General features: G+C 46.4%; 1 protein-coding gene across 1 annotated transcript; it reads right to left on the bottom strand.

Moving 5' to 3' along the window:
* Window positions 1-2277: 2277 nt before the first annotated feature.
* On the bottom strand, window positions 2278-12148 carry LOC104914367 (uncharacterized). The gene is made up of 12 exons (XM_010723754.4): window positions 11669-12148; window positions 9477-9601; window positions 9087-9135; window positions 8825-8868; window positions 8028-8686; window positions 6720-6825; window positions 6300-6446; window positions 6047-6107; window positions 5693-5859; window positions 5500-5610; window positions 4515-4623; window positions 2278-4228 (listed from the first exon to the last, which is right to left on the bottom strand). Exons 1-12 carry the CDS (start codon window positions 11907-11909, stop codon window positions 4218-4220), a joined length of 1830 nt encoding a protein of 609 aa, XP_010722056.2. The 5' UTR covers window positions 11910-12148; the 3' UTR covers window positions 2278-4217.
* Between the last annotated feature and the right edge of the window lie 1169 nt (window positions 12149-13317).

The raw sequence follows: 13317 nt of genomic DNA, 5'->3' as shown, positions 1-13317 counted from the left end.
AAGCCGTGTGGGATGAAGGATGGGGAAAAGGCAGGAAGCTGAGAGCACTGCTCCCTGTGGCTGGCTCCTCGTGGAGCAGGGAGCTGGAGCCCCAGCACTGCCTGTGGGACAGGAGGGGTTTCTTGCTTCTGGGCTGATCACGAGCCAATGCCCTGACCTTCCTTTTCCTACCTCTCCCCACTGCGACTCTTTGTTGGACTGCCTTGGACACCATGTGCTGCCGTTGCTGATTCTCCCTCCTCTGTGTCTGTTTCATCTGCTTGGTGCAGTTGCAGAACAACTCTTGTTTTGAACTGAATCGTTTTGTTTCCAAGTTTCTCCAGCTACAAACAGAGCAGGAAAAATAAAACTCAATGGGTGAGACTGTTCTAAAAGAATCTGAATCAGCCAAGAGCCTCTCCCTCCTGCTTGGCTCCGAAACTTGGCTCCTCCAGCTCTGCTTGCAACTCATCCCAGTTGTCATCACGTGGAGGGATGCAGAGCTGTGGGAATTGGGATTCAGAGTGGTGAAGAGGAAGTGCCGATGCTTCTTCTGAAATTGCAGATATACATCCATATTCTCAGAGAGCAGAGGGCTTTCTTCACTGCCTTCCATCCCTCTCCTCCCAACGCTTTCCTTAGCTGGGATTCCCTTCTATGAAACTTAGTGCTGTTGTCCCATTTGGTGTAACTGGTGGGAGGGGAGAACAAAAAACCTTCATGCCATCACCACTACTGACAGCAGCACCCAGAATAGCCTTCTGCACCCCCCAGAGCTGCAGTCTATGACAGGCTCTCTTGCTGGCTGCAGAATTATGTGCTGCTGAAAACCTGAGCCAAGATCCCTTCTCTGCTCTCTTTTTCTTTCTCCTATGTCCATGTACAAAGAGCTTGTGTACAACTTCACGTTCATCTTTTGCACATCTGTGATCATGCTGTATTTCCCTGCTCAACCTTATGGCACTGATTTTGTGGGAGGAGGGTCTAACATGCAGCCAGAGCTCTGCTGAGGTAACAGGGAGGATGGAGTTCCTGTTGTCTGGCCTCAGGCTGTTTTAACAAAGATGTTGCTGCAACTTGCAACCTGTTTTCAGGATAACTTGAGCTTGTAGGGCTCTGGCTCAGATAACCTTTTTCACCCAGCCCTGAATGGAGAGGCTTAGAGCTGGCAGCCCTGAGAAGTGATGTGAATTACCGTAGGATCCTGCATCTCCATTAATGACTCTGGTTGCTCTGTCATTCACTCCTAAGTGCAGGGACTGCAGCCTTGCAATTATCACTGGTGGTAAATGTGTGCAGTGAGAGCTACTGTCTTTGTAGGACCTTCTTCCAGCCAGTCTGCAGCAGATCTCTCGTTTATCCTTTCCTCATCAGGAACATCCCAGAGGGCTGCTGGGAGCACGGATCTGGTCTCATTACCTATTTCTGTATTCCTGTGCTGAATTGTTACTAATTCAGTGGTGAAACTCTTACGCTGCACTTCAAAATAATTATGCATGATGGTGCTCATGTATCTTCAAAGGAGCAGGGAATCAAAATAACCACGTGAGCCAGTGCGTGACACTCATTTTGTAACCCAGGGTGAGAAGCGAGGTGAAGAAGCCAAGCATTTCTCTAAGTATGCCTTGTGCCACAGTTCAAAGGCAGTGACTGCAGCCTGGGGGAGCACGGGGAGCTGGCTGGGGATTCATTAGCTGGAGGACGCCTGCTGCACGCAGCCTGCTCCCTGTGATGCTGCTGGGTGGCACAGCACGGTGCTGGGTCCCACGCTGCTGCCCGCGGCTGTGGCTCATGGATGGGACCCAGGGCTGGGCAGTTCTGAGCCCAGCTGTAACGTCACTGCGGCTCAGGTGGCTGTTAGCATCCTGTAACCACTGCTAGCTGAGCGTGTTTGAACTGGGACCAATGAGACCTGTGGGCAGGCTGGTGTTGTGTTAATTCAGAGTGGTGTCCTTTCCTTTGAGACGGCCCTGAATCACTGACACTTCCCACCCCAGTCGTGACATCCATTGCACACACTGGGTGGAAAGCCTCAGCCCCAGAACTTCCACTTGATAATAATTATTTCTCCTCTTTCAGCCCAGCTTTGAGCACAGCTGTCTGTTGTACCACTGCAGCATCAGCTTTGCTGGCAGTAGGGAAAACGCAGTGCTTGCAGAGCCTTTGGGTGCTGTCAGGTCTCTTTGCCCTTCTGCCCACCCTTACACACTCATCAGCTTCTTACCTCCTCCAATTTCTCCACCACTTCTGCACGAGTGTGTTACAGCAAGAGCGGTTGATACAAATTAGAAAGCTTCATACAGCATGAAATCATGTATTTATTGACAGGAAGGAACAATGAAGCAACGTAAAGCACACCTACTAATGGTAATGCAATTAAGATATAACTCATAGAATATATTTCATAGGCTAGTTCAGTTCAGCATATGTTGAATAAACGATAGGTTAAGGCTCCTGTCCTCCTTGATTAAAGTTGAATTCTTATAGAGTAGATTTCTACACTTCTTAAAGATATCCCATAAAAATAATCATTATTTTTTCACTTAAAATGCTTATTGATGCTCTTCTATGTTCACTGTTTCATTTCATTCTTCATTTTGTTTGTGATGAAGCATCTCTTAGTTTTTACTTTACATAAAGGGTCTTCAATTTCACTGAGTGTTGGATCTGATCCTTAAATCCACCAATGAAAGCCGAACCACTTAGAAGATCCTCATTAATTCTCATCACATGAGGAAGGGCTGTGAGCTCAGATGTGAGTTAAAATGCCAACATGAAGGAGGAATGAGTGGTAACAGAGGGGTAATAGAGGGGATCTTCACCTCAAAGCACAAGAGGAAAATCTTTGCATTTCCATGTGAAACCCAAAAGGAGAAAGGATTAAAGCATGCAGAACATCTATGGGAGGAGGGGGATGTTCAGTGCTTTACAACCCATTATGTGAATAGCAACGCAAAACTGTAAGATACACATAAGAATCCTGATGTAGGTCTCATTCAGACCCAAGAATCTGAACATAGATGAATGCAACCCTGATCAGCAGTTCAGAACATGAGAAACACAAGATAGGAGGACCAAAATCCCACTGCAGTTAACTTAAACACTGTCACTTTTCAGTAAAACTTGCTTCATGTTGTGCAATGTAGCTCTTGGAGCTTAACACTTAAGGATACCCAAGAAGAAATAAAAGAAATCTTTTGACAAGAAAATTCAAAGAGATCATTAAAAGATCAGTTCCCCAAGCGTGCTGAGTACTCAGTGCTGGATCCTGCAATGTTACACGTGAAAAATCTCCCGATTTACTTTAATGGGAGGTACATCTGTGAGTTGATTGCTGGATCAATCATTTTGTAGCTAAGTAAATGTAGATTGCTCCATACGTAGCAAACAGGGAAGTTTCATAGAAACCAGCTAATTCACAATCAGAAGTTAAAATTAAATGATATTACATCTGGGAAGAGAATTTTCTTTATACTAATTACCTAATTTCTAGGAATCCCATTGAATACTTCCATATCTGGCAGTTGAAAATTTTTTAGGCAAAGCTGCTCGGTCCAACAACTTGTTGTTGTGAAGTGTTCTTACAGACCTACATTTTATAAAATTGCATTCCTCTGTTAGATCACCACAAATAAACCGATTCAAAATGTTTTACATCCCAGACTTCACCTAAAGTCCATTACTGGTGGCAAATTCTGATTGCATAGATAATCGGCTCGACTTTTGTTGAAAAAATCTGCTCAGTAACAGCATAGCTGTGTGTTGTGCTTTGGTTTTTGGTCTTTCCTTTTTTGGAGGGGGGGGGATTTTGTTGTTTGCTGTCTTCTTCCAGTGCCATTGAATTCAGACTGCAGAGACTGACCTTACATTGGTACCATCAGGACTAGGTCCCTAAGGGCTAAAATATAAGGTTTTCCTCTTAACCAATGATAGCTGCATAAAAAAAAGTCAGACATTGGGAAAGTAGAACATCTACAGTTCCAAAGGACCTCCAAAAAGCAGTGCTAGTGCTCAGCTTCATGAGAAAATGAAGACCAATTCATTGACTGGAGCATCTAACACTGAGTGTCTGAGGATTTGCCCTGAACAGTTTACTCTTTAATGCTGGGTACTGAGGAGATATTTTCAACAGTCAGTTCAAGCTATAATACTTTTGAAGACTTTTACTGTCTGTTCTTGGCCTATTCTTCAGCAACAGCTGCAGCACACGTACCACGAGATGCAGATAACGAGCCGTATCAGCATTTCCCTGGAAGGTAATAAATGAACACATACTCAGTTCAGTTTACATGTGACTCTTTCTCATGCCAAATACACACTGCCCTATTTTCAAGCTAAAGAGATTCTGTGCGGAACTCTGGACTTAATCCAAAGTCTGTTGTAAATCACTGGGCATCTTTTCCATCAGTTCCCGTGAAGCTCATGAATTATGGTTATACAGCAGTGCAGGGGATGAACCAGAGCTTGACACTACATTACAGCTCTCATATTACTGAGATTCTGACTAGGAGAAAACATTCTCTCACAGAAAATACCTTTAAGAATGATGTCAACGAAGTCCAAAGGTGAAACGGACAGAAGTTCAGAGAAGTGATCTGGTGGTGAGGGACATGGCACCCCTGGAGCTTCCAGCAAACCATTACTCTGTATGGATGAGGAAAGCAGAACAGTAAATTTCCAGCAGAAGTCTCCGTGTTAAGACCATGCTCTGGTTTTGACATTCCAAACCTAGATTCTGCTCCTTGCCATAAAAAAGGAAGGGGTGGCAGAGTTATCAGTTCAGTCAGAGATGAGCTGAGCTGAAGTTATTTTCATTGCTTCCGTTGTGAATTATCTCTTACAGAGCATGGACTGGATGATCTTAGAGGTCTTTTCCAACCTCGGTGATTCTATGATTCCCTAAAGGACCTGAAATGTGGCTTTAAGTCTATTTTCCTAGTTCAAATCTTACATTACCAATTTCTATTTGTATGCATAAGTGAGAGCTCATCTCTGATAATCAAAAGACACTAAAAAAGGTGGAAGGGCTGTTGTTACTTTCAAACACTGAATATTTGTTTAATATTGGACAAGAATACTGAAATCTGTGCTGGGTATTGCATTATTTCAGCTAAACAGGATTTTGAAATGGAGCCCAAAAGTTTTCACTTCTCAGTGCTGGTGCCTTGTGTCCTTTACCAAACACAGCAAGAGCCACGGGTACCCATGGGATCATCTGGATATTTTGGGACCTTCCACGTGCTTTTGGTGCAGAATGGGTGTGCTTAGGGTTGGAGGAAAGGATACAATTCAGCTCTTTGTCTTTTAAGGAATTGCTGAAGGTAAGGAGACACTGGCAGTGTTTGGGGCAACGTTTGCAGTAAGAGATCCTTTGGAGCCTTTCCCCTGAAGAGGGGATTCTCTGCCCTGTGCCATCTGGGGCAGGGCTGGGAGCATCTCCTGTGCTCACTGTAGGGCTTGTGTTGATCTGGGTTCTTGGGTGTGAGGTCAGAGCCTGTGTAACAGGTGCCGTACGGTTACCTCTTGAAGAATGTCCTGTTCCTTGGGCTTATGAGTCTGGAGCAAACACATCAGCTCGGTGTTCTCCTCAATTTTTAAATAGGGAGCAGTAGTTTGACACGAATGTAGTACCTGCAAATTGCAGTGAGACCTGTGATTGCAATCAAACAGGAAAACGTAAGGTCGCAGTAAACAGCCTGCTGCTGATTCTCACCTGCAGCTCCGGTTTTCCTCCCATGTGCAACAAGCAGCTAATTCCCTCGAGAATTTGGTCCTTGCGTAGTTTGAGGAACCTCCCCATGTCACTGCCACTGTCGGTTTTTTGAGATTCCATGGCCAAGATGGTGTGAGCAAGAGCAGCACAGTGCAGTGGTGTTAAACCTGAACAGAAACCACGGAGCAGTCAGACACATCCATCTGCACTGCAGGAGCCACCCCACACCGCGCTGACAGCCCCCACGAGGGCAGACTGTTCGAATGCCAAATTGATCATCCTTTGGCCCGGGTAAAATCTGTTGTTTGAGGCTTCTGACACAAAGCATCCAAATGGTGAAGCGTTTCCTCTTACCGCAATGGTCCGTCAGGTTCACTGCCACACACACACCGCTGTCTTTGCAGTTTTTCAAAACCTGAAATCAAGAAGATCTTGAGACGATAAATCTAAGGCCCAGATGCCCTTATTCTATCTCACGTTAACCACATCAGACCAAAGGTAACTTGCAGGTTTCATAAAACCCTTGTCTATTTTGAACAGAAGAGCACGCATCTGACTTTTGCTCTATCTTTGCACATCCGTTGCACAGCAGCAATGATCAACGCACCTCCAAGACCCGCAGGTACCCGTTCTCTGCACACAGGTGGAGTGGGGTTTTCCCCCGCCCGTCCTGCTCGTTGACGTTTGCCCCCAGGGATATAAGGTCACTGACCATCAGGTGCTGGTTCTTTTCTGCAGCGAGATGTAGTGCTGTCTGGGGAGAGAAGAACGAGAGAAACTCATTGTTGCTTTAAAGCCAATCCTACATTTCACAGTGCTCGTTAGAGAACGAGATGGGGAGTGGGGATGCTGGGCTCCCTGCCCAGCTATGCTATGACTTGCTCAGCTCGGAGCACTGCCTCCATCCTTCTGTTTTCCTCTTTACTAGAGGATAGCAGCCACTCCTTCCCAAAAGGAAGGTGTTTATCAGGGTTTGAAAGGCATCTGCGTGCCATAGGAAATGACTCTTGGCAAGTCAGCATCCTACCCGTTTCTCTGCATCCTTCTCGTCAATTTTATTTAGGGATGCAAATCTCCGTGCCAGCGCGTAAGTCAGAGCTCTTCTTCCCTGAGCAACAGCCTTGTGCAGCAGCCTGGAACAGAAGATGTTTTAAACAAGTAGAAGATAAAATAATGGCTAAATTACTCAAAAGTAACGGAGATTTCAAAGCATGAAATGTTAGGGGATCACAAACACCAAAAACTTGAGATATTTAAGCATTTAATTTATTTAGTCTGTGTTAATAAAGGAGTTGCTGATTTTCAGCTTTGTTTGAATTTATTGTCTGCCAGGATTTCTTGGTCCTCCCTTCTCACCATTACCCCATTCCTCTCCTATCCAGGAGCTGCTGCACCCTTCCTTCTAGCCACCAACCAGACCTGATTTCCTCCCTTTTTTTTTTTTTTTTTTTTCCCCTTTAGTACACAGAAAAAGCAGAGGAAAACCCAAAGAAGGGAAGCCTCTTTCCTGCACTTAAAAGAAGTATTTCCAAACCATAATTCAGTCCTATGTAGGACCGAGTACCAGGGTATAACTCCAGTCTCAGCAAGCTGCTCAAAATAGTGTTTCTCCTGAATCTCATACTGGAATTCTTGTTAATTTGGGTGAGCCTTTCTTTCTGCCTGGAGGAAATACTGACACAGGCATTGGTGGTATTTTTCCCTTTATTTTTTCTTTCTCTTATCCCAGAGCACGATAACTGTGCCTCAGGGATGGTGTATTTGGTGTGTGGTCTTGCCTTTGTATGTTCTTCTGACCTTGTCATCTGGAGCTTATGTGCTTTGTAAATGTGTGTTTGCTGCAATTGTTAGCTCCTGACATTTACTTAAATACAGTCAAACTGTCTTAATTTCTTAACTGTAATTAGTTTTATTCACATGTGAGAGTTTGATCCCAATGTTTTCAAGCTAGCTGAACTGCACAGAACCCAAAAATAATTTTCCTTAGAGTGCAGCATGGAAAAGATCTCTTTTGCAAATCTTCTTCTGTAGCAATGACTAGCTTTGCTTGATTTCATTTTCTTGTGAGCTTACATTTACAATTTAGTCTTGAATATTGTTCCCACTGAATTTGTCCTATGGCAATTGTAGTCTACAATACCACCACAGACATGAAGTATTTCTAATTTTACTAATGGAATGTTGATTTGGTCTAAAACTGGGGGTTCTGGAGCACATCTGAACATGCCATGGAGCTAAAAGACCTTTGCCACAGGCATGCCCTGAACTAGCAGTTGAAGTTACAGCGCCAGGAAGTAGAAATCAATGTATTTGTATAGGAAAAAAAGCTGGAGACCTGTTGCCATTTTCATCAGGTGCAAGCAGTTTGTCTGCAGGAATATTCCTCAGCAAGCTTTCCTCCCTGTGTAGCTGGAACTGGAAGAAAGAGATGGCGGAGAGATCCTGCTGTGTGAAAGCAATCGAGGTCTGCCTCGAGCATCCCCTGGAACCCAGAGAGTCGCTGTCAGCCTCCACAAATGGCTCTGGATGGGCGCCTGGTGGATCGAAGCAGGGAGATGTGCTCTGTGCAGGCTGTGCCCAGCAGTCCTTCTGGGTGCTGCTACCCACGCCCTGCATCCACCAGCTGCTCTCTTTCTCCCTTGTCCTTGAGAACGTTCCTGGTAAATCAGGCTCGTGCACGTCTTTCTGACCATCACAAAAGGAGCTCTCTACCTCCTCCTGCAATGCCGAGCTGCAGTCTGTAAAGCAACAATGAGAACGCAGCTTGGTGAAGCTTTGGCACCTTTCCTGCACGCTGGCAGCTGCCTGCTTGCTTCCTCCAGCTCCCCACCAAGGGGCCTGCAGCTCTGCAGGGAAGCCCTGCCAAAAGCCATCGGGTGCAGCACGCAGAGATTCCTTCTTCAGCTGGCTTTTGTTCAGGTCTTCCTGCAGCACCTCCACCAGGATATCCAGGTCCTCTAAGCCTTTTAGCGTTTGCCCGATGCTCTGCTTGCTCTGAAACAGCAACAAAAGTGGGGAGGGTGGAAGATGGGGGAGGGAAATCAGACATGAAGTGTCCTGTTCTTGCTGGGTGATATATGTGAAATGCGCCTGGGGAGGCTGGCAGCGCGGCGCTGAAGGTGTTATGCATACCTGTCTAAGCTGCTTCTCTGTATAAGGGTGAACTCTTCTCTTTTCTGTTGAAAAGAAAGGAAGAAAAAAGCCATCTTGAGTTTGGGGCGGGGGGGCCAACACAGAAGTGTTCTGTCCCAGATAACTCATCCACGGGGAAGGTGCATGGCCGCCCTGCTCCTGCCATCGGAGGGGCCCTAGGGATGGCGTGGGGCTCCTTGGTACTCAACACTGATGTCCCTATGTGCAAAGGAGGTGGTGTCACTGAGAGGAGCCTCCCGACCTGTTTTTCCTGAGGATCCTTTGCTTGCCGTCTTCACTAATGAGGCTTCCTGAGGAGACAAAAATAATAATAAAAACAAAGCTACATTTAAGATGCTTGCATGTTAGAAAGTGAAACAATGGCAAACTGTGTGACCTAAGCTAAGAGAATTGTATTTTGCACTGTGTACTTTGCACAGCAGGGACTGCACACGAATGAATTTCCACGAGCAGGCAATTTGCAGCAGCCACACGAGGACAAGGGCACAGCCTTTTTGGAAGCCTGGGCTGTTAGAGCCAAAGGGCAAAGTTGTTTCTTTGGGCCATCTTCGGATGGATTGCAGGGCATTATTCAGATCACAGATGGCTTCTTGCTGCCCCACTCTGAGGGCCGCCCTCCCGCAGCCCTTACCTGGCTGGCAGCTGGCTGCAGCCCCCTGGAAAGCCGGACCTTCCTCAGCAGCTCCCGCACTGGCATCTTCACCCTCACACCCATGTAACGCCTCCGAGGAGGGGGATCCGAGCTCAGGGCCGAGTCTGGAAAAGTCACCACACGATGCTTAAAGGAACAGAATTCTCTGAGCTGTTAGAGGGCAGCGGGAGGATGAGGTCACCCTGCGAGCTGTGATTCTGGTGTTCATCATCACTTGTGGGAAATTTCCACACCACCCCACGTCTTCCTTAGCTCTGGCCTTTTATTAAGACGCTTCCTGCTCACCAATTACTGTAACACATCGCTTCTTGGGCTGCTCCAGTGAGCTGCAGTAAATATTTTGGTGCAGTTTCCTGTCCCGCAGTTTATTTTATTGACATTGGTTAAAAAATATAAGGAATAGAATTGTTTTGGAATTGAGATAGTGATGCCATGTCCAAAGTCTTTCTGCAGTGGCTCTTGGTGTATAGAGAAACATGATTTAGGGGAGGGTTGTTAGAGTTAGGGTCGTATGGTTAGGTCGTGGTTGGACTCGATGATCTTTAAGGTCTTTTCCAACCTGAGTGATTCTGTGATTCTGTGAGAGGTCAGTGCAGTGTGATGCAAAGGGAAGCAAGGGTTTTCTGAAATGAAATAGTTATTTGAGAACATATGTAATTGTCCAAACAAGTTTGCCATCATCAAAACAAGCTGCTCTGTAATTGTTTGCTAGTTCTTCTTGCATCTTAGACTTGAATCCCCAAACTTGAAAGACTTGCCCAGATTAGGAGTTTAAATGCATTGCTTTTGAAACACCTTTTATATAACACCACGTCCCTGACCCCTCTCCCCTTCAAGATGATCAACCTTCCCATAGCACACAGTCAGTAACAGCTATCATCATTGTGAAATGACAGTTTGATTGCATTGGCTCAGCAGCATCCCACTAGCTAACACACGACATGAGCAGACTGAAGGACACATGCTGGGGTCAGCATGAGGCTGCAGCACAGCCCAGCAGGCGTGCATGGTGCAGCTGCCCAAAGCAGCAGTGCTGACAGGAGTGCGGCTGCACGAGAGGAGGTTTCTAGTTGTGTGATGCTGTTTCTGTGCCCCGTTCCAGGCAATGAAAGCTGACACCCCTTTGTCCCCAGCACTGAGGATGCAGTGAATGCTTGGTGCTGAGGGCTGTGCTGTTTGTGCCTGCCCAGCCTGTCACTGAGTGCTGGGACTTCTAAAGTGTAGGTTATTGCTCAGACTGCTCTAGAAGTGGGACTGATTCCTATGTTAGGCTGATGTTTTGAAGAAGAATGATTTAGTCTTTGTAGGGTATTTCCTTCTTGTACCTGAAGGGAGCTTCCAAGGAGGAAAAGGACCAACTTTTTACGGCCTGATAGTGACTGTAGGACAAGGAGAAATGGCTTTAAGTTAAAAGAGTGGAGATGTGGGTTAGCTGTGAGGAAGCAATCCTGTTGTCAGAGGGCGGTGAGGCGCTGGCACTGCTGCCCAGAGAGCTGTGGTGCCCCATCCCTGCAGGCACTCGAGGCCAGGTGGGATGGGGCCCTGGGCAGCCTGAGCTGGTGGGGGGCAGCCCTGCCCATGGCTGGGGGTGGCACTGGGTGGGCTTTGAGCTCCCCTCCAACGGGAGCTGTTCTGTGGTTCTATGATTCTGTTTCAAAGGACTCTGTGAAAAGCAATATGAAAAAACACAATTGCAGGCGTGTTATTATCTTTCAAGCTATTCCTCAGTAAAAATGCCTGATAGTGGGTTACATTACATGCATGGTTGTATCCTTGAAAGTGAAAAGCACAGCAACAATTGACCAAGCACTTTCACCTGATTTTGTAAGATTAACAACTCAAAGGTTGTATCTATATTACATTGCCATTAAATTCAGAACCAAACTTGCAATTCAGATTGTGAATGAGCAGCAGAACGTTGGAGATAGGCAGAAATAATGGAGTACTGAGCTGCCCTTCAGCAAGAAGAACAATTTCTGACTTCAGCATGGCAGAGCACAGCCAAATAACAACAAGGTGTGAGCAGCAGCACGCCATGAGCCTTTGTTTGACGATGCTGCCACAGAAGCTGAACGCTGCTGGCACAAACGGAGTCACAAGTCAGTGTATGAACCTCTTCACTTCGCAAAAGCAGCATAAAACAGAAAATGTCAATAAAGGTTTGATCTTACCAGTGGGAGCAGACATCGCTGGAGGTTTATGTGGAGGAGCTGGGTAGATCTCAGGGCTTGCGACATTGAGTTCAGTTAATCCAGAGTCTGGCAGCGATGGGCTTTGTTGAAAATGCCTTTTGGGGCTGGCAGTTTCCCCAGGCTGCGGAGATCCCTGGCCTGGACTGTAGCCACAGCTCTCATTTTCAGTGATGTTTTGGTTGACCAGTAGTTCAGGGCTCGTGCAGACTGTTTGCAGCATTACTTCTGGTGTGAGAAGAGAGATGAGAAAGGAAGGGTGGGAATAAAACCTTGCTGAGCTGCAAAAGAAAGAAGTATCCAGTTTCACATCAAGAACATGACAGTTGTATTTAATTCTCCATCGTTAGGCCCAACTCCCTCTTCTGTTCCTCAAAGCGAATTGTAGTGGCTGCAGAATAAAGGCAGTCCCTGCAAACTGCCTGGCAGAGTTTCTTGGCTGCAGCACTGCCTCGCTCTTTATAGCCAGGCACGGCCCAAAGGACGTCAGCATGAAGGTCCCACCCTCTTTCCCAACGATCTGCAGCAGCAGCTGATGAAGAAATGGCTTTTCCCAAGAAGAGTCTGAGCACAAGTAGAAAAGAGCTTTTCCTTAGGTAGAAACCATGAGAATCTATTTGATTTAATGCAAATAGCATGGGGAGGGAAAGAGACCTCTGAATGGACTAATAGATTGGACAGTGCAAGTGAGCACTGGATCCAGTGTTTTGTCAGTTCCTTTGTCAAAAACAAGAAACAAAGCAGTTTTTCCAAATCTGCAAAAGAGGAACTTACAGAAGCCAAAATAATCTTCCCTTAAGTACAAAAATCCAGCTAAGGAAACACCCCCCCCCCACCCTCTGCGAGCTTTGAGTCTATGAAGAGAGAGAAGTGCTGCATCACAGAATCACAGAATATGCCCCATTAAGGATTTTGGTGCTTCTGTCTGCGAGGATTTGCCTGTTGCATTTTTGGCAAGGAGGGATGCTTAAGTATGTGATGGGCACAACTACTGGAACTCACGTTAAGAATCTACTTGGACGGATCCTCTTCTTGCAGGAAGTCCATTTCCTGAGGTCACAAGGAGACCTCAGTGCAAGGTTTAAACTCTGCTCTCGTGTCCCTGGGAAATCCCTTGCAGTTCACACACCTACTTGAGGGCAGTGACGCCTCAGTTGAAACAGGTACTTCCCTCAGGTAGTTTGTCTGGGAGGCTGCAGACCTCGTCCGAGGCAGCAGCTCCCTTAGCTGTGTCTTGGGGAGCACTCCAGCTTTACTCCTAAGCAGAACCACCCTGTATGTGCCTGATCAGGAAGCAGACAGACTTTCTGCACCAAGTTATGAGAGCTGTGTTACAAGCAGCTTTCGTTTAAATTGGGTACTGGCTGCTCTCTACAGACTTGCACAACCCCTGTGTCCCATTTCCTCTGTGCTGTTGCAACACCAGACTTAGGAATATTGGCAGAATTATTCAGGCAGTGCTCAAAACCAGATCTGGTGTTTGTAAAATGAGCATGGAGTCAGGTACCAAGATGGTGGCGTTGCTGCATCATAAAACACGATTGCACAGGGGGGAGGCACGGCTGACAGCCCCATTTCTTTGCTTGGCCCATGGTCTCAGCTAACAGAGCAAAGCAGATCTCTTGCTGTGA

The sequence above is a fragment of the Meleagris gallopavo genome, chromosome 26 (genome assembly GCF_905368555.1).
Source record: "Meleagris gallopavo chromosome 26, MGAL_WU_HG_1.1, whole genome shotgun sequence".
In the NCBI taxonomy this organism is placed as follows: Eukaryota; Metazoa; Chordata; class Aves; order Galliformes; family Phasianidae; genus Meleagris; species Meleagris gallopavo.
The sequence above is the reverse complement of the archived record's forward strand: the minus strand, read 5'-3'. Positions and strand labels throughout refer to the sequence as shown.

Excerpts from the sequence above, each read along its gene's own strand:
- LOC104914367 (XM_010723754.4), bottom strand. The coding sequence starts at position 11,909 with ATGCTGCAAACAGTCTGCACGAGCCCTGAACTACTGGTCAACCAAAAC. Across the intron at positions 6,826-8,027 it reads CCTGATGAAAATGGCAACAG|GCTGCTGCACAAGGCTGTTG; the intron begins GTCTCCAGCTTT and ends CTTCTGTTCCAG. Across the intron at positions 5,611-5,692 it reads GAGGAAAACCGGAGCTGCAG|GTACTACATTCGTGTCAAAC; the intron begins GTGAGAATCAGC and ends TGCAATTTGCAG.